Source organism: Motacilla alba, chromosome 14 (genome assembly GCF_015832195.1).
Source record: "Motacilla alba alba isolate MOTALB_02 chromosome 14, Motacilla_alba_V1.0_pri, whole genome shotgun sequence".
NCBI classification, from domain to species: Eukaryota; Metazoa; Chordata; class Aves; order Passeriformes; family Motacillidae; genus Motacilla; species Motacilla alba.
The window spans coordinates 1,990,347-2,010,321 of record NC_052029.1 but is presented as its reverse complement, the minus strand read 5'-3'; the positions used below and the strand labels follow the sequence as shown (position 1 = coordinate 2,010,321).

Sequence of the window (19,975 nt, the reverse complement as noted above, 5' to 3'; positions counted from 1 at the left end):
CATGTTAACAGGTGTCCCTTGTGTGGGTGCGCAGCTCAGTGCAGGGCACCCTGACTGTGCCACTTCATTCAGGGACAGAGGGAGCTGCTACACCCCAGAGTGGCACTAGGTAAAGCTGTCAGACTCCACAGGCTTTGTTTGAGCTCCTGGCCTTGAGAAGCTGGGAGTGGAGACTTTAGAATGATGGCTGGATATAGGACCTTGAAAAGGATGATGAGATGCTGCACTGAATTAAAAAGAAGAATGCATGCAAAATGTTCTTGTATCTCCAGACAAGCAGGTGTTTTCTAGGCTGGCAATTACAGAAGTACACCATAACAACAAAAGCTGCACAGCTTGCCTGAATCAATACTTGAGGAGTGTTATCCCTCCTCATTAGGTAATGTGTTCACATGATTTGCTTCTCCCTCCCTCCCCGCCTTCCCTCCTGCAGATCCATAACCTGAAACACGACCCCATCCTCAGCCTGGGAATCAGGAAGCAGCACAAGATCCTAACCCATGACCCAGGAAGACATCCCAGTGTCATGGGCTCTGAGCAGCCAGGCAGTCCTGGTAAGGAAATGTAACTCCTCTTATGGATTGGGACTGCTATTGATTAATTGGGCAGCAAGACAAGCCATCTGGTGGCAGCAAGATTGGGTATTGATGTCCTTTCAGAAGGGAGAGACAGCTCTGAGCTGCAGAGAACAGCTCCAGGGGAGTCCAGCCTTTAACTGTTTACCTGCCAACACTTCAGGGGTTTACAGACAGAGCTGTCCACGAGGGCTGACCTTAACAGCAGCAGCAGCACGAGCACTGACAACACAGCTGGTGTCAGAGCAGCACAGGTTCCTCTCTGAGCCCTTCCCAGGTGTCCCAGCACAACCCTGGTGGTTTGTGTCCATTCAGAGCCCCCCCTGGAGAGGCAGCAGGGCTGGGCAGGGTGAGCTGCTCTGTGCTGTGAGTAGATAAATATCAGTTGGTGCAGGGAGTGCTGCTGGCAGCCTGGCCAGAGGCCTCTCCTGAGCTGAGCTGAGAGCTCATTCAGCTCCCACTGCTGCTGAGCAGCTGCCAGCTCCAGATGACTCCCAGCTATGGCCAGGCTGACTTTGATTGGGAGCTGAAGCCTCAGCCAGGCTGACACTTCCTGAGATGCAGCAGCTTCTCAGGGCCTTTCCTGCTGATTTGACTTGATGGACATGTGTAAACACAGCTGCGCTGCAGGGCAGGAGATGGCTCTGACACGAGGGGATGCTCCCTCCTTGGGATGTTGTGGATTGATCCCAAGCCTTTATAAACAAGCAGGGACCAGGTGAAGCATCCCTGTGGTGGTCTCTGGGGAACAGAATTGTTTAGAACAATTATTCCCATTCCTGCAGCTTCAGGAGTCATGTGGGCAGCTCAGAAAATGTTGCTGTGCTACACCTGATCACTGCGGTCCTGAATCCCAGCAGTGGAACCTCTGGACTGCTGTGGATGGGAGAGGAGCAGGATAAAAAAGTGACAGGATCACAGCCCAGCCCCACCTGACACAGGACTTTGGGGGGCATTGGTCACATGCCAGCAGGTGCAGAAGTGCAAGGGGGGTGGTAAATCAAATCCTCTGCTCCTGGGGTGGACACCAAGTCACTTTTGTGCAAGAGGTCTCTGAAGGGGGATTTGTCCCAAGGTATTTGGGAAGGGTATTTTCCCCATCATCTTAGTGCAGATTTGCTGTGATGAAATCACTTGATTTGTAGAAGAGATTGCACAAAACAAAACAAAAAAAACCCAAAAACAGCTTGTTGTGGAGAGAGCTCAGGTATTCTGCAGGCTTTGCACAGCTCAGTGTCAGGAGCTAATCTCAAAATGCATGTCCCTAATTTCCTGCTACACGATGATATCTCAGCTTTGAAGATGCCTAAGCAGAGTAAAAAGGAAAGCAGTGTACAGCTCTGATGTGTTTGTGTCTTAGAAAATGTATTTCAAAGAGTTACTGCCCTGGAAAAGCAAGTCCACGTGATCTCTGAACTGTCAGGCACGATCTCATAAGTGCCTCCAGCAAAGCAGACACATCAGTCACGTTCTGGGCTCATCTTGGACACTAGAGGAAGCTCTTGCACACAAGGAAAGCTCCTTCCAGCAAATAATTATCACCAAGCTGCTGCCCAATGGACAGACAGATTTATCATGAGGAAAATATGAAATACATTAAGCCTCACGTATGCTGAGCAGAATTACATTTGGGATTATAAAAGCAGCTGGATTAGCAGCTTTCTCTGCTTGGCAGAAATGAAAATGGAAGAGTAGCTCCTGTAGCAAACCAGCAGTTGTCCTTGTCTGACTCCTGAAATGGGGTCACTCCTGCTGTCTTGTGATCTCCAGGCAGGGACACAAAGGCGAGCAGCAGCTCGGGATGGGCATCCCAGGGCTTATCCCGGGGCACCTCCCAGGGCACCTCCCCAGGCACACCCCGGGACACACCCCCAGGCACACCCCAGTGCTCATCCCAGGACATCCCAACTCCGCGGTGCCCCCATCAGCCACGGACATATCTGTGCCAGGGCAGAGGCACTGAGAGGGGCTCAGAGGTGCTGGGAGGAGAGACCAAATAAATGTTCTGCTCTTTTCCCACCAGGCCAGGCATTGCTGGAGCAGCTCTGGCACAGCACCTGCCTGGTGCTGCCCGGGATAATCCTGCGGGGCTCGGAGCCGCCCCCGTACGTGGCGCTGCTGGAGGAACTCGTGGGCAGAGGCTTCGTGGTGACTGCAGCTCGCCTGGCTGTGCTGGACTCAGCCCAGGCTCTCTGCGTCTCCCAGATGCTCAGCAGGGCCAAGGGCAGTGTTGCAGCAAAGGTATGGAACAGCTGGAGCTGGGCTTTGCTTCCTTGGCACTAAAGAAGAGCCTTGCTCTGATGTGCTGCCCCGAGGCTTTGGTGGCACTATTGCAGCACTGCCTCTGAGCCCTGGCACCTCTGGTGAGTAATGTGGGCACTGGGGACGTTTGGACATTCATTTCCTGATGGTCCTGCATCCCTGGGAGCCCTCATGGGAATGGCCCATCCACCAGTCATTTATTGAATGTTTCATTCCAGTCAGCCATCACCCTGTTCTGTGTGCTCTGCTGCTGTCTCCTCTCTTGTTTCTCCATATAACTACAGTTTCTATTTCCCTCTCTGTAATCACACCCCATTAATCCTCCTCTACAATGCTAAAAATCCCTTCTTCTTCTTCTTCTCCTTCTTCTTGGACTGTGTCCTGGAGCCTGAGCCAGAGGTTTTCCCACCTGGACTGTTGCCTCCAGCTCTGGGGCTCCCAGCAAAGGACCTAGAAGCTCCAGAAAGGACCTGGAGCTGCTGGAGCCAGTGCAGAGGAGGCACCAGGATGATCAGAGGGATGGAGCAGCTCTGCTGGGAGGAAAGGCTGAGGGAATTGGGATTGTTCACCCGGAGAAGAGAACCTTTGGGGTGACCTAACTGTGGCCTTCCAGTGTGTGAAGGAGCTACAAGAAAGATGGAGAGAGACCATTTACAAGGGCCTGGAGGGACAGGACACAGAGAATGGCTTCCTATTGCCAGAGGGCAGGGTTAGATGGAATGCTGGGAGGGAATTCTTAGCTGTGAAGGTGTTCAGGCCCTGGCACAGGGTGCCCAGAGAAGCTGTGGCTGCCCCTGGATCCCTAGAAGTGTCCAAGGCCAGGTTGGATGGGGAACCTGGGATAGTGGAAGGTGTCCCTTCCCATGGCAGGGGGTGGGACAAGATGGGCTTTGAGGTCCCTTCCAACCCAGGCCATTCTGTGGCTCTCAGTAGGTGCAGCCCAGCCTGGGGTTTGGGTGGGCACAGGATGTGCTGCTGGGCTGAGCTGACATTGCTCCACAGCAATGGAAAACCAGGCCCAGGCTGTTTTCCTCTTGGTGTAGGAGAAGCCCACCCAGTCAGGAACCTTGCCTGGGCAAAGCTGGGAGGTGGAATGTGCAGGAAAGTGCTGTCAGCAGCAGAGAGTAAGCAAGGGGGGACAGTAATTACAGTGGCAGTAGCAAACTGTAGCAAACAATCACCCAAGGGCTCTCAGGCCACAGCAGCCCCTTCACAAAACACAAACATTTGGGCTTCCAGCTCTCAGTTCTAAGTCTTGGGTGTTATCTGTAATAGGAGCATGTAAGATCTTTTCAGGTTGTGCTTTTTAAAACTGACAGCATCCCTTTGAAGTACATCTGTATGGAACAGCAATTACATCTAGCAGCCAATTAGTGTAAGCACTGCTCGCCTGTGCCCCGAGTCCCCTGAGGATCCATCCCTCTGCACGGGGAATGTGCACGGCTCTCTAGGAAGGACAGATCAGCAGTGGGGGAGCAGAGCCATCCCTCCTTCCTCCTGTCAGAGATAAATGGCCCTGGGCAGAGCTGGTGTGTTTCCAGAAGGATCTGGCACTGCTGAGCCAAAGGTGAATGTCACAGCCTTTGCTCTCCCTCTCTAGGAGGGAGATGGGCTGCTTCAGGTAATGAGTGTTTCTGCTACAATAGCTCAATATTTACCTGTCTTGGTGTTCCTGCTTCTAGCAGAGGTAGGGAGTGAATAACACACCCAGACACTGCTGGTTTTCACTCAGAGAGGACAACAGGAGTACTGGAGGGCTCAGACATGCTCAGACATGGCACTGCCTCTGCCTGGAGGATCTGTCGCTCTGTGGCTCCTGTTCCTCACCCATCAGCCAGACTTAGAGACTTGTTCAGGTGCAGAGCAGCACCAAAGCTCTGTTCCTCCCTCTCTTGCAGTGCTCCCTGCTGGAGGATGGGCTGTGCCTGGTGCTGGCAGCACAGTGGGACAGCGCTGTCACCTCCCTGGGCTCCCTGCTGGACAGGTAAGGAGGAGCTGCTGCCCTGAGGAAGGGCATCTCTCTTCTGTGCTTCTCACTCAAGGGCAGCCTGTTCTGCACAGTCACCTTGTTCATGGTCAGTCACTGGTCATGGAATTGTTAAGGCTGGGAAAGATCAAGTCCAGCCAGGAACCAGCACATTCACCATTAAGCCAGGCCCTCAAGTGCCACATCCACACATTTTAACTCTTCTAGGGATGGTGACCCCACCACTGCCCTGGCAGCTGTGCCAGTGTCTTCCCATGAAGAAATTTTCCCAATATCCAACCTAAACCTCCCCTGGCACAGCTCGGGGCCATTTCTCCTCGACCTGTCCCTGTTCCCTGGGAGCAGAGCCCGAGCCCCCCGGCTGTCCCCTCCTGTCAGGAGTTGTGCAGAGCCACAAGGTCCCCCTGAGCCTCCTTCTCTCCAGGCTGAGCCCCTTCCCAGCTCCCTCAGCTGCTTCTGGTGCTCCAGCCCCTTCCCAGCTCTGTTCCCTTCCCTGGACATGCCCCCCCAGTGGCTCTTGTCATGAGTGGCCCAATACCTGAGAGTGTCCCCCAGTTTCCAAGTCATGTGTCCTCTACTCAGGACCTTTAAAAACCAAGTTGTGTCCTTTGTTAAGGACCTGCAGTGTCCATAAGGCTCAGCAGCATGGTTCCATGAATACAGGGAATTCTCTGAAATAAGGACTCACATTGGGAATAGACCTGCTGAATCAATAAAATTCCTAGGAGAAATATCTTAGCAGATTTTATGTTTGCTGTGAAGGAAAAGAAAAAAAAAAAAAAAAAACAAAAAAAAACCAGAAAACCAAACCTTAAAATAAACACCAGAAAGCAAAATCAAAAATTAGCCTCTTAAATAAATCACCAGAAACGCTGGGTAGAGGATGTATAAGCCTGGAAAAACAAACAGAACCCCTCTGCAGGGACTGATTAGTGAAACAGAGTGATTAGCAGGGCAATTAACCCTGTGTTCCCCAGAGGGAAGGGCTCCCTGCACGGGGCTGGTACTTGGCACTGGCATGTGCAGCTCTCACACATGGCTCCTCTGGCACAGGAACCAAGAGTCAGCTCTGTGCCACATCCCATGTGGAGCAGCCCAGCAGCCACACCAAAAACCCCATCCTGACTTTGGCTGTGCCCCCTGGAGGACTTCCAGAAAGTGCTGTCAGTGGATTCAGGGCTGCTGGAGTTTGCAGGCTCCAAGGGATCAAAGCTGAACATCCACACTGCCTCAGAGTCCTCACTCTGCAGAAACGTTCCCAGGCCACACCTGGGAGGAATGGTTGGAACAGATTCCATTGGTAACTTTTCAGAAATGTTTTTAAGCTACTGACAACATTTTCACTTTGCTTCCATTCATTTAAAATCACACCCTTGGGAGCCACATCCCAAACCTTCCACTCTGCAAGGGGAAAAAACCAGCAAGTTAGCCAAGGCCTTTGTGGTGAGATTTCTCCCAGCTTTCTCTGGTTTGTGACCAAAAAAGTGAACTTTTGGGAACCCCGGAGGTCCCTGCTGGAGGTAGTTCTGGTAGAGTCACTCAAGATCTCAATATCTGTATTTTCCCCAGCACCACAGTCATGGGTGCTGCTTAACAGCCCAGCACTCCCCTCTCCTCCAGGCTGGCTGTGGTTCCAGGGGCCAGTCCCAAGGCAGCCCCTCCAGAGACACCTCCCGTGGCTTCTCCTGGCTCTCAGAGCCCCGAGGGGCTGAGCAGGAATCAGTGCCAATCTCTGCACCTTCACCCCCCTCCTGCTCTGTACAAAGGATGAACTTCTGTGCTGAGCTCCAAAATACCCATGTGTAACTTATGGGGGTCAGGAGGCACTTCCCAAAGGGCAGGATCAGCCCCAAACAGCAGGATCCACTCCCAAATGAATGGATCTACCCCCCAAACAGCAGGGTCCACTCTGCCTCTCCCCTCAGTGCCAGAATCAGTGATCACAGAGCCTTTTCAAACCAGCTCTACCAAAAAAAGCCCCAAAAACCAACCAAACAACAACAACAACAACAAAAATACCACCACCCCCCAAAAAACCCAAACAACCAACCAAAACAAAACAAAAATTTAAAACATTTTTGCCTTCATGATGGGAAATGCCTGTGGAAGGGAGAGGCAGCAAGGTGTGCCCGAGGGTGGGAGGAGGGAGGGCTCTGATCCTCAGGGAGATCAGGAGCTCACACCCTTTTTGTCTGTCAAGCTGTCGAACTTTTTTAAATGAGCCTGACTTCACTGGTGCCTCCCAAGGACACTTCATGCCAAGACATCTTCCATTTAAATAACACCAGAGGTTAATTACTCTCACAGCTCCATCAGCCCCTTCTGTCCCGAATAAATCACTGGATATTTATCTCCCTGTCTCTGCCAGGGCCCAGCATTCCAATACCTGCCCGGGTTCAGCTGCACCGCTGCAGCCTCACCGCGGTGAAGGGATTATTTTCCAGCCCTTGAGTCCCAGCTGAGCCACATTTCTCTGGCTTTGTGCCTCGGGGAGGGAGGGAGGGACGTTCCCATCTGTATGGAAGCCCGGCTGTGATGTCAGAGATGGGCTGGGATAAAGAGGAATCAGGTGTTGAGAGGAACAATGCGGGCTCTGCCAGTGAAACTGCTCCTAGTCCTGAGCCTGTTAAAGCTTTCCTAAGGCAGCTCTGTCAAGGACAGGCATTCAGATCCTGGGGGGTTTGGAGGCAGCCCCAGGCCTTCCTTGCTGTGGTTGTTCAGCAGCGGGGCCCACTCTGGCTGCTCTCTGGGCATCCAGGGCATCATTTCTGCACCAGAAGAAGGGACAGAACAATGCAGGTGTGGGCACAAAAGCAGCCTGGCAGGAATCTGGGAGTGTTCCAAGGGGAGCTCACAGGGCAGAGGGGGTGTTTGGGACAGGTGAGGGAGCGGTGGGGACCCCAGACAGGGAAGTGACCCCATCCTATCCACAGCCAAGGGAAAACCAGGTGGGACTTACCTTTCTAGTTCTGTCAGCATCTGGCTGCCTGGATGGCTCGGGATAAAGCATCTGAATTTTCCCTGTCATAACTTGTTTTCACAGCCACATTTCCTGGCTGCAGGGTGGCAGAGGCAAGAATTTACAGCAGTAGATTCAAAGCAACTCCTGGAAGGAAGGCATGCTCTGCTTTTTATGCATGACAAACCAGATTTAGCTGCCTTAAGAGGTGATGCTGGTTCCACAGTGATTACTCCTCTATGGTTGAAGCATTTAAAAAGCACTTGAAGATTGTCAGGACCTGTGTTGTGCACGGACTCAGCAGCTCACCTGGTTAACTCAGCTCAGTAGGCAGGGTTTGGCTAAAGCACCCTCAAAACCGAGCTGCAGCAGGAAAAAAAAAATAGAGTTTAGGCCAGGCTTTGTGCCTTCCAGCCTTAAAACGAGGGACTGCAATCAGAGCAGAAGCCAAGAGCTGAGGAACTTAGCTGGATGTTTTTCTCTCTGATGAAACATTCTTACCAAGTGCTAATTGCTGCTAGCAGGGAGCGATGTTATCCCTATAGGAAGCTCATCCCGGGGAGCTTTGGAGAGGAGGGAGGTGTAGAAATTAAAAAAAAAAAAAAAAAAAAAAAAAAAAAAAAAAAAAAGAGGAAAAAAATGAACACATGGGGTGTAAAATCTCGGAGCTGTTGAAAACCAGTGAAGGGAAAACTGTTGCCAAGCACAATACCTGGCTATGGGGGGAGGGAGCAGGGAGAGGTTTCCAAAGCCTCGGAGGAGTTTTCAAGCCTGAGGCTGGGAGTTTGTACAGGGTCCCTTTAAAAGGCACTTCTGAACGTGGTACCTTGCCTCTCCATTTCTCTGGAATACACTTTGAGGTCAGGTCGTGTGTGGTTTGAGGAGGGTCAGAGCAAAACCAGGACTGGAGAGGCAGTGCCTGCTGCTCCAGGCAGTTTAGAAAATCCTGGCACTGGGGGAGAACACCCAGATTATCTCAGTGGAGAAAAAGCCCCTTGCCCAGAGCCAAGCACCCACATTTATGTGCATTTCCCTCTGTCCCAGAACCACCCTTATGCAACTGGACATGGCTTGTCCAGTTTGTATTTAAAGTTTGTTTGAAGGTTTGTATTTAAATAGTACAAAGCCATTTACACAAAGCTTTGTAAAACCCAGGATTTAGCTGTGTAAAGAGGAGCAGCAGCAGATGCCTGTGGCTGGAGCTGCTGGCACAGAGCTCAGAGCTCCCCAGGGCTGGGTCATCTCCCTCCCTCCCAGCTGACATGGCAAACTAACCCTGCTTCCCTTTCTCTTTGCCCCCAGTGCCTGCTGGCAGAACCAGTCGGTCCTGGACACTGCAGAGCATCTCCTTTATCCCCAAAATGAGAATCAGGCAAGTAGAGAAGTTTGTGGTATGGATATGTGTTCTTTGTGCTCCTGTGATGTAGGAAACTTGTTAATATTGGTTGAAATTTCAAAGAAAATGATAACTTTTGTGAGTCAGAGGTGGTGACAGCCCCAAGCCTTGGCTTAGGCTGAGAGCCCAGAATATGGGGAAGGTGGGACCAAAATCCTGTCAAACTGTCTCCCACATTACAGTGGTGACACAGTTTTGAATCAAAACATTTGGAGATATTGATAAAGGTTCCATATTTTCCATTGAAATTCTGTTACTTTTTGTGAAAAATCAACACAGAGAAAAATACACAAAACTGTGGAATGGTTTGGGTTGGAAAGGACCTGAAAGCCCATCCAGTGCCACCCCCTGCCATGGGCAGGGACACCTTCCACTACCCCAGGCTGCTCCAAGCCCCTTCCAGCCTGGTCTTGGACGCTGCCAGGGATCCAGGGGCAGCCCCAGCTGCTCTGGGCACCCTGTGCCAGGGCCTCACACCCTCACAGGGCAGCATTTCAAGTGTCTGTGATATTTGTCAAAAATAGTGACAAGAAATGTTCATTCAGCCCTATGGCCAAGCTGGCACAAGTCCTGTGTTCTGAAAGTTGCATTTCAGAAGCCCAAATCCAAGTGGAAGAGGAGGAGTGAAGCCATCAGCCATTCCAGGGATGGTCTAGCTGAATATTTTCTCAGTAAATCAGCCCAAGAAAGGAAACGCTGAGCTCCAGACATGTGGGCAGCTAATGGGAATAAACTGCATAAATACATTCAAAATTCGGGCTGTAATCATCAAAGTTTAGCTCAAACAAATGAGAGGTTTGGAGAGAGGAGGCAGAGCCTGAGGAGTTGGGATCAGGAGACGTGAAGTCCTGTTGGAGGTGTCCCTGCCCATGCCAGGGGGGTGGAGTGACATGAGCTTTAAGGTCCCTTCCAGCCCAAACCATTCTGTGATTCTGTGATAAAAGACTTGTGGAGAGTGAGAAACGATAGCAAGTGGACAAACCTCTCCTCTGGATCCCTTTTTTCCCCAATAAAAGCCCAGCAGGAGAGTGAGATGTGTTTGTAACCTCAGCTAACACATCAGAGCTGCTGCCTTCAAGCACCAGTGCTCTAAGGACTGAGCCTTAAAAGACACCGAGCCCTCTTTGAAGTGTGCATTCCTGCTTTTAACGCAGACAGAACCACCCCAAGCTCCCCGGAGAGGCTGAGCTGAGTTCCCGGCCCTTCCCAGCCCTTTCCCGAGGGCACAGCGGGTCCCTGAGCTGGGTTCCCAGCCCTTTCCCAGGGGCACAGTGGATCCCTGAGCTGGGTTCCCTCTCCCGAGGGCACAGCAGATCCCTGAGCTGGGTTCCCTTTCCCGAGGGCAGATCCCTGAGCTGGGTTCCCTCTCCCGAGGGCACAGTGGATCCCTGAGCTGGGTTCCCTCTCCCGAGGGCACAGTGGATCCCTGAGCTGGGTTCCCTCTCCTGAGGGCAGATCCCTGAGCTGGATTCCCTTTCCCGGGGGCACAGTGGATCCCTGAGCTGGGTTCCCTCTCCTGAGGGCAGATCCCTGAGCTGGGTTCCCTCTCCCAGGGGCACAGTGGATCCCTGAGCTGGGTTCCCTCTCCTGAGGGCACAGTGGATCCCTGAGCTGGGTTCCCTCTCCTGAGGGCACAGTGGATCCCTGAGCTAGGTTCCCTTTCCCGAGGGCACAGTGGATCCCTGAGCTGGGTTCCCTCTCCCGAGGGCACAGTGGATCCCTGAGCTGGGTTCCCTCTCCCGGGGGCACAGTGGATCCCTGAGCTGGGTTCCCTTTCCCGAGGGCACAGTGGATCCCTGAGCTGGGTTCCCTCTCCCAGGGGCACAGTGGATCCCTGAGCTGGGTTCCCTCTCCTGAGGGCACAGTGGATCCCTGAGCTGGGTTCCCTCTCCTGAGGGCACAGTGGATCCCTGAGCTGGGTTCCCTCTCCCGGGGGCACAGCAGATCCCTGAGCTGGGTTCCCTTTCCCGGGGGCAGATCCCTGAGCTGGGTTCCCTCTCCCAGGGGCACAGTGGATCCCTGAGCTGGGTTCCCTCTCCCGGGGGCACAGCAGATCCCTGAGCTGGGTTCCCTTTCCCGGGGGCACAGCGGATCCCCGGCGCTGCAGTGCCCGGGCAGCGCTGCCCGCACGGCTCTGCAGGGCTCTGCCAGCCCAGCCCCGGCTGCTGCCAGGGTGCCAGGCTGTTGCCAAGGAATGTGACAGGCCAGCGAGTCCAGGCTGTCTCCTGATTTGCTTTGAAAGGACATTACATCTCTGTGCCTGACATAAAATCCCTTCTGCTTGCCGGCGCTGGGGAACGAGCCTATCAGGGAGAGGCTTAGAAGGCTTTTTGTGCTAGGGAGGAGAAAAAACAAATATGTTCAGCCCTTCTCCCTGCTCCTGGCAGCCTGGGATGTGCTGCCTAATCCCCCTGGAAGCAGGGAGCTCGGAGTTTCCAGCAGGAATGCAGTCCTGGGACAGCAGCACATCTCCCTCGGGGTACAACCAGCACAGCAGCAGCTCCTGCTGGGTCTCCAGTGGGCCTTTTCCTCCCAAGTTCAGAGCAGGTTCAGGAATCACAGTGAGATCTGAGGAGCAAACCCACCGGGGAATCTGTTCCTCAAAAGATGGCCCCAGGAATGATGTTTGAGCCTCTGATCTCCTGCTAATGAGTTTGTGAAATGTCAGCCAGGCTTTGCAGGGCAAAGCTAATGAGCAACAACAGGATATCAGGCAGAGTTCAGGAGGGTTAAATGAACATGGGTTTCAAATCCTCATGGTCTGAGCAGAGCTGCAGCCTCTCCTGGTGGAGTCAAGCCATGGAAGTGAAATGGAATATCATCCTCGCTCCCAGTGGGATTTGGGATTAGGCAGCAGGATGAGAAATCAGCTTTCAAACATGGCCTGGTGCAGTGCTGACATCTGTGCCGGCTTCTGCTGCGTTCCTGGAGCACCTTCAGCTGCCCTGGGTGAAACACCTGCCTGAGGAGAAGACAAATCCCAAAGGCTTTGGGAGTTCCTTCTTCACCCCAGTGACCCTGCAGGTGCCAGGCACACTCAGCACAGCTCCCATTTGGAAGTGACAGAGCCATGGTTTGTTGGTGCCACTGTTAGGGGCTGGTGACCTTCCTCAGGGCTGTCCCAGATGTCCCTGCAGCTGCTCCATGCCCAAACTGGGATGTCTCCAGTGATGAGGACACTGGACACTCCCCCTCACCTGCAGCAGTGACTGTGGCTTGGGTGGGGCTGTGGGGACAGAGTGGCTGTCCCTCGGTGGCATCACTGACCTGCCACCATCAGCTGGCAGAGCAGTGAGGTGATACAGTCTCTGTCCCACAGTGAGAGCCCATGGGGAGCAGCCCAGCCTCCCCTGGCAGCAGCAATCCCTCCACTCTGCCTGGAGCCACCCTTCCTGCAGGCACCTGAAATGTGGAACTGGAGCACAGCAGCACAGGGAAAACCTCCCAGCCCCTCCTGGCCTTATCCTCTCCCCTGAACAGCAGGCAGAGGGGCTGCGGTCCCATGAAAGAGACAAAAGCTGTGAGAGAGGCAGGAGGGCCTGAGGGCTGTGGGGGGTGGGTGGCAGCACAGCATCCCCAGTGCTTTGGGGCCGGGGTGCCCATTAGCAGAGCCAGGATTGCAGGCTGGGCCGCAGCCCCTGGCACCCCACTGGCCTCTCCCGCTCACAAACTGCTGTGCCAGGGGCTGGCCTTGGGAAGGACAGGCAGAGCAGCCAGGGAGGGAGGGATTTCCAACTTGGCACTTGGCTTGTTGTTGCTTTTCTTCAGTTCCTTGCAAACGTAACTCCTGGGCATCACGAGGAGCAGTGTCCCCTGCTGTGGGACACTCACAGCCACCTCTGTGCTGGGATTAGTCCAGCCCAGGAGCAGCCTCTGCACAAGAAACCTGCCTCTGTAAAAAAGTTTCTTTGCCACTCACAGAACTCACAGCTCTCCTCCAACCCTTTCCTTGGTTTCTCCGCAGGCCCGGGAGCTGCTCTGCTGCTTTTTTGACGCCCTGACATCAGAGAGCATTCACCGAATTGAAGCCCAGCATTGCTAGCAGAGAGGGGCAAGGCCCCCAGGCAGCCTTGGATGCCACGGGGGACATGGACACACAGGCACAAGCAGCTCTAAGAGCACTGTTTGTTTGGAATTAAACACAGAGTCTGAGGTGTTAGCATGGGTCAGAGAAATGAGAGTGGTGGAGGAAGGCTCAGTGCCCCAAAACAAACCCCTCTGAACTGTGGCTGTGCTTCCCAGTGGAGTCCATCCAGAGACAAGCTGCTCGTGTGCATGGAGCAAGGCCTGGAGCACTCCTTGGGCCGGGAAAGCCTCAGGAGGCAGACACAGGGCCAGGTGCTCACTGCTGTGTCTCTCAGGTGCCTGGGGACTCCACCTCCCCAGGCCTCAGAGACTTCGTGGAGAGACTTTGCTTGCTGCTGCTCCTCTGAGCCAAAGACAAACCCCCAGCAAATGAAAGGGAAACGGAGGGAAAGCTGCATCCCTGGAGGCTCAGAACACCAGGCTGAGCTGTTCAATAAGATTAAAGGCTGCACAGCTCAGTGTTCACCTGCCTCTGCTCCGGCAGCCCTGTCACGGACTGTGCCAGCCCACAGGCTGCTCCCTGCCATGGGGACAGGCCCTGCCTCCTCTTCCTCCTCCTGCAGCAGCTGCTGGTCCTCTCATCCTTTCCAGGAGCACAGAGGAAAGGAAGCTGTGGATAATACAAACCCACAGCCTTCCTGGGACACTCTGGGGTCCTTTTCCTTTAGGAAAGGCTCTTCTCAGCCCAGGAAGCCTCCTGCTCCCACCTGCCCTGCTGAGGCAAAGACTCAGACTCTGCCCTGGTGTGGCCTCATCTCAGATCTGGGGCAGGTGTGGGTGCCACAATGTCAGAAGGATCTAAAGCTGTTGGAGAGTGTCCAGAGGAGGGACCTGGGCACGGGGAAGGGTCTGAGGAGCAGCTGAGGGCACTTGGATTGTTCAGCTGGAGGAGGAGACTGAGGGCAGAGCTCAGGGGGGGCTGCAGCTCCTCCCGAGGGGCAGCTCTGATCTCTGGGACAGGGACAGGGCACGGCTGGAGCTGGGCCAGGGCAGGTTTAGGTTGGATATCAGGGAAAGGTTTTTCCCCCAGAGGGTGCTGGGCACTGCCCAGGCTCCCCAGGGAATGGGCACAGCCAGAGGCTGCCAGAGCTCCAAGAGGGGTTGGGACAGTGCTGTCCAGGGTGGGATTGTTGGGGGGTTGGTGCAGGGCCAGGAGCTGGATCCATGATCCTTTTGGGTGTCTTCCAACTCAGGACATTCTGTCATTCTGTGCATGCTTCTAGTTCCAGCCATGGCAGAGGTGGCAGGGACAGTCCCTGTGAGTGCCCCAGAGGTGAGGGCACGGCAGTGGGGCCAGCCCAGCTCTGGGTGCTGTGGCTGAGCCTTGGGGTTAGCCCTCCTCCCTCCCAGCTCTCACCAGCTGTGAGAAGGTGACACCTCTGACATCTGTCCCTTTGCAGATGAGACTGAAGTGCCCAGTAAGTGCCAGAGTTGTCAGAGGTGTGGCCCTGCAAGCTCTGCTTGCTCAGCAGGCACCAGTCCTAACACTGCCCTGGCCTTCTCTAATCCTGAACAGCCAAGAGAGATTGTCCCAGCCAACAGAGATTGTCACAGCCAGCCAGGTGTGAGGGGGACACAGCGGCCTGGCCTGACCTCACACAGCGTTTCAGTGTCACAAACACAGAAACCCAGCCTGGTTTGTGTTGGAAGAAACCTTAAAACTCATCCAGTCCCACCCCCTGCTGTGGACAGGGACACCTTCCACTATCCCAGGTTGCTCCCAAACCCTGTCCAACCCTGGAAGTTTCTCCCAACCTCTGCTCCCCAGCCCTGTTCTGCCTGGATGGGCTGTTTGGGCTCTGTGGTGGGACCAAACATCTCCAGACAGGAGCTGGAGAGGGGAGCAGGCAGCTGCCCTGGTCCCTGGGGAGGACGAGGTCCTTGGAGTCATGGTGCTGGAGGAGCCTGCTCTGCTCCTGCAGCTAAGTAGGCCATTTCCTGCACTCCAGGCACATTTCTGTCATGCTTGTAAGCCCTGTACGGCTTTGAAACAAATGGAAATTAAAAGGATCCACCCCCAGCACTCGGGGAATTTATCTGGAAAAGGAATGGAATAAAGAGAGCAGCTGAGGGAGCAGCCCTGTGGAGCTGCACGTGAGGAGGGGGCACACGGGGCCAGCAGCAGCCCTGACCCAGCCAGCCTGGTGCCACAAGGGTCACAGAGCCCTGTCCCTCTCACCTGGGCCCTCAGACCTGTGGGACTGGAGCTGGACATCGTGAGGGGTCTGGTGAGTGCCAGCAGTCAGCCTGGGGAGGTGACATCCCAGTGGGACACCCCCAGCCCACCTGGGCTTGACAGGAGCACTCGCAGGAACTGGGACCAATTAATTCATTAATTCATAGAATTAATTAATAAAATCAGAGAATTATGAATGGTTTGAGTGTGAAGGGATCTTAAAGCCCATCCTATCTCCAGCAGCCATGGGCAGGGACACCTTCCCCTGTCTCAGGCTGCTCCAAGCGCCATCCAGCCTGGCCTTGGGCACTGCCAGGGATGCAGGGGCAGCCCCAGCTGCTCTGGGCACCCTGTGCCAGGGCTGCCCACCCTCTGAGTAGAGATCAATTCACAGTGTAACAAACCAGAGCCTGGCACAAAGCACATCCCATTTTCCCATTTCCCCTCCCCTTCCAGACATCCCTGCTGAGGCTTGAGCTCTGTCAGCTCCATCCACCAGCAAGCGAAGCCCTGTGCCTCAGTTTCCCACCTAGGAAATGGAGGTGGCAGCTCTGCCACATCCCTCAGGCACAGCAGCACCATCCCAAAAACGGGGCAGCACCCAGATAACTCCAAGCAAGGATCTGCTGCAGTGCTTTGGATTCCTATTTTAAAGCCCAGCTAATTAATCTCAGCGTAACAAACTCGCACACCCTGCGCAGAGCAGGGGGAAGCATCATCCTCTGGTATTTCCAAAATGCCAGCATGCCAGAAATAACCCTGCCAGCCTATTCTCCCAGAGAATACCCCACTTGTCTCTGGAGAAGTGACAACCAGGAGCACCGTGAGCCACCAGGAATCAATCCCTCCATCAATGGCAGCTGCAGCTCTTGCACCGTTTTTCCCTGGAAACTGCCACAAGGCAGCCAGGATTAGCTAATCAGAGCTGAGGAGCAAATTAATGATTGAAAGAACTAGGAGAAAGGCAGATTTGATCCGAGATTGCCAGCTTTGCAGCTGGCTCCTACTTGCAAACAATTCATTTAGATTATGAAAGCAAGAAATTGAGTACAAAACCCCCTAGATTGTTTGCTTCCTGGAGAAAGAAAAGAAAAGAAATGGAATTTAGATTAAAAATTATGCAGAATAGTATTAAATCCCCACCCTCTTGTGCCTCCCCTCTTGCTGGAAAACCAGAGCTAATCAGAATTTTGCATTGTTCTGCTGCCAGTGTCAGAGCTGCCTCAATGGAGGAGAGATAAAATACAGGAGGTGGCATTTGCTGTTAACTCCTTAGGGTCCTGCCGTGGCAAGAATGGGAACACGGTGCCTGGTGCTGAAATCCCATTCTCCCAGCTCCCTTTAGGGGCAGGTGTTGGGGGCAGAGCAGCTCCTGCTGTGCCCTGGGGTGGGCACACTGTGTTCATTCACACACTGGGAGCTCTCAGGTGAGCTCTCTGTCCCCCCTCAGGAAGGATTTGTGTCCCAGGTGCTGGATGCTCTCCCCTGTCGAGGGCACAGGCAGAGCCTCACTCCTGCTGTAGCTTTGTAGCTCCCCTGTGCTGAGGACAGATTTAACTAATTAGCACCCCAGTAATTGCTGCCTGGCTGTCCCCAGCAGCAGGGGGACACTGACACCCCAACGGGTGATGGAGGGGACCAGGTCACTGCCCTCGCCAGCCTGAGCAGGACAGGGGCAGGGGCAGGGGCAGGGGCAGGGGCAGGGACAGGGGCTGAGCTGGCAGGAGCTGCAGGAGCAGCTCAACCCACTGGGCACAGCCCAGCCATGCCCTCCTCTGGGTGGCTGTGGCCCAGGGCCTGGCACTGCTGGGGGAGCTGGGTGCCAGCTCTGCTGACCCTCTGCGGCCACCTCGACTGCTCAGCACTCTCAGCCTGGCCAAACTGACTCACCCCAAAAAAGGTTCTGCTTCAGCCCTGTGCCCATGAGCCCTGCTGAGCCCTGGGAATGTCCTGTGTCACCTCCCAGAGCCACCAGCCTGGGAATGACTGCACAGCCAGCAGGATTTGCTGCCCTCCCTACAAACTTGAAATTGGGCACTTGGGTTTCGTCTCCTGAGGCCCATGGCTGGCTCGGGAAGCAGGAGGAGTTGATGGACCTGCTGCAGCTGTCCTTGGATCATCCACACTCTCCAAACTTGATCATCCTATGCCAAGCTCCTCCCATACCCACAAATATCTGCCTTGCTCTGGCTGACAGAGCCAAAAGCACCTCTCTTGGCCAAGAGCCACTGCTGATCTCCAGGGAGACCTCAGAGCCCCTGCCAGGGCCTAAAGGGGCTCCAGGAGAGCTGCAGAGGGACTGGGGACAAGGGATGGACAGACAGGACACAGGGAATGGCTTCCACTGCCAGAGGGCAGGGATGGATGGGATATTGGGAATTAGGAATTGTTCCCTGGCAGGGTGGGCAGGCCCTGGCACAGGGTGCCCAGAGCAGCTGCCCCTGGATCCCTGGCAGTGCCCAAGGCCAGGCTGGGCAGGGCTTGGAGCAGCCTGGGACAGTGGAAGGTGTCCCTGCCCATGGCAGGGGATTTGGGTGATCTTTAAGGTCCCTTCACACCCAACCCAACTCTGCTTCCATGGCTGTGATATCAGAGGGTGGTGGCTGGTCCTTGCCTCACCACTCTCTCCCGGGGGTGGGATCAGGACCTGGGCTCCAGTCCCAGTTCTGTCCCATGGGGCAGGCAGTGGCCCTTCCCCAGTCCCTGATCTCCCCCTTCCCAGGGCACCATCTCCAAGCCTGTGGCAGCAGGAGCTGGTGATTAATTGGTCCCTGGCACTCCCCCTGGCAGGGCTGGAGGAGCACAAAGGGCTCTTTGTGTGATAAAGGGGCCGGGATGAGTCAGCCGCGGGGAATTAACCCGGGGAGCTGGGATGCTCAGCCAGAACAGCCTCAGGAGCTCACTGCAGGCTCTAACAGGGTCACACGGGGCTGGCAGTGCCTTGTCTGGGCCCACCTGGCCCCAGCACAGCCATGGCCCAGCAGCAACACCACTGCCTGTCCCCAAAAGTGACCAGATTGATCCAGTGAACCAAGGCAGAAGCTCTGCCAGGACAGTTTCACAAAGTGTGGGGCCAAACTGGGGCTGCTGGGCCTACAAAAACTCCTGGGGAGCTCAACTGAGGGGCTGTAGGGTCGGTCTGTCTCACTCACTCCATCCATCCATCCATCCATCCATCCATCCATCCATCCATCCATCCATCCATCCATCCATCCATCCATCCATCCCTTGCTGTGGGGATGTTTAAGCCTCAGCTGGGGCTCTGCTGAGCCCTGTCCTGAGGCTGTGCTTGGCTGCTCTGCCAGGTGAACCAATGGTTCTGACCCCTGGAGTCTCCTCCTTGCACACCCGTGGGATGTTGGCCATTTCCTGGCCATCAGGAGCCTCCTGACCTCTTTGTGAGCTTTCAGAGATGATTGTGAAGATGAAAACGTGTGTCCAGCAAGATCACCAAGATGCTGGAGCTGCTTAAGACCCCCAGGTGGCTCCAATGGACCTGTTTGTGACTGGTTTGCCCAAGACAGTGCTGAGGGGCCTGGAGCATCTCCTTGTGAGGAAAGGCTGAGGGAGCTGGGGCTGCTCAGCCTGGAGAGGAGCCCCAGCTGAGAGGGGCCCCCAGCCCTGGGTGTCCCTGGGTGTCCCTGTGTGCAGGGAGGGGCAGGGCAGGGCCCAGGCTCTGCTCCAGGGCCCAGCAATGGGCAGGAACTGATCCCAGGAGTTCTATTTGGACATGGAATTATTAGGGATAGAAAAGATCTCCAAGATCAGTGAGGCCAAGCTCTGACCATTCCCACTAAACCATCAACATGAGGAAGAACTTCCAGTGACTGAGCACTGCCCAGAGGGGTGCTCAAGGCTCCTTCCTTGGAGAGATTCCAGAGCCATCTGTCCACAATCCTGAGGAACATGCTCTGGAGGACCCTGCTGGAGCAGGATGGGACCAGGTGAGCTCCAATGGTCTCTCCCAAGCGGAACTATTCTGGAATTCTGTGGTCTGGATGCTGTGATGTACCAGCTGTCCTACCTGGCACTGACACCTGGGAGACTTCAAGTGACAGAGAGAAGGAGGGAGCAGGGAGAGGTAGGATGTCCCTGCTCCTCTGCCTCAGCTCGCCATTGTCCCTCAGCTGGCAGGCACTGCTTGGAGACTGGAGAGTGCTTTTGGCTCACAGGAACTCTGAGAGCTCACAGGAGCTCGTGGGGCTCCAGAGCCCACGACACCCACAGCTGCAATCCCAGCTCTGAGGGTGACTCTGGGTGTGGGGCTCCTCCTCTCCTGAGCTCTGGCAGAAGATCCTGAGCTGGTGGTGCCCCATTCCCTCTCACAGCAGACTGGCCAGTGACAGTCCCCCTGAGGGCTGTGGAGCAGCAGGAGCAAGTGGCTCCCAGGAATGGTGGGACAGCTGGGCAGTGACTCGGAGCCGGAGGCCTCAGCCTGCAGGGAGGTCGCTGTGACACAAATGGGATGGTTGGGCTGGTCCCCAGGCCTGTCCTTCCCCAGGATCCAGCCTCCTTGGGAAGCCTGGATGGTGTT

The 19,975-nt window shown here is 54.9% G+C and overlaps 1 protein-coding gene across 6 annotated transcripts in view; it reads left to right on the top strand.

The window, feature by feature from the left end:
* C14H16orf71 (chromosome 14 C16orf71 homolog) overlaps positions 1–14,179 on the top strand; it is a 91,385-nt gene extending 77,206 nt beyond the window's left edge. For 5 of the 6 annotated variants that reach the window (XM_038151620.1, XM_038151619.1, XM_038151618.1 and 2 more), the window contains 5 exons: positions 434–554; positions 2,599–2,816; positions 4,736–4,821; positions 9,086–9,155; positions 13,144–14,179. In XM_038151620.1, coding sequence (XP_038007548.1) covers positions 434–554; positions 2,599–2,816; positions 4,736–4,821; positions 9,086–9,155; positions 13,144–13,221 — 573 coding nt within the window. In that variant the 3' untranslated portion in view covers positions 13,222–14,179. Of the gene's footprint in view, positions 1–433; positions 555–2,598; positions 2,817–4,735; positions 4,822–9,085; positions 9,156–13,143 lie in introns of those variants that run through there. The other variant, XR_005258679.1, reaches the window with a different exon arrangement.
* The last annotated feature ends 5,796 nt before the right edge of the window (positions 14,180–19,975 follow it).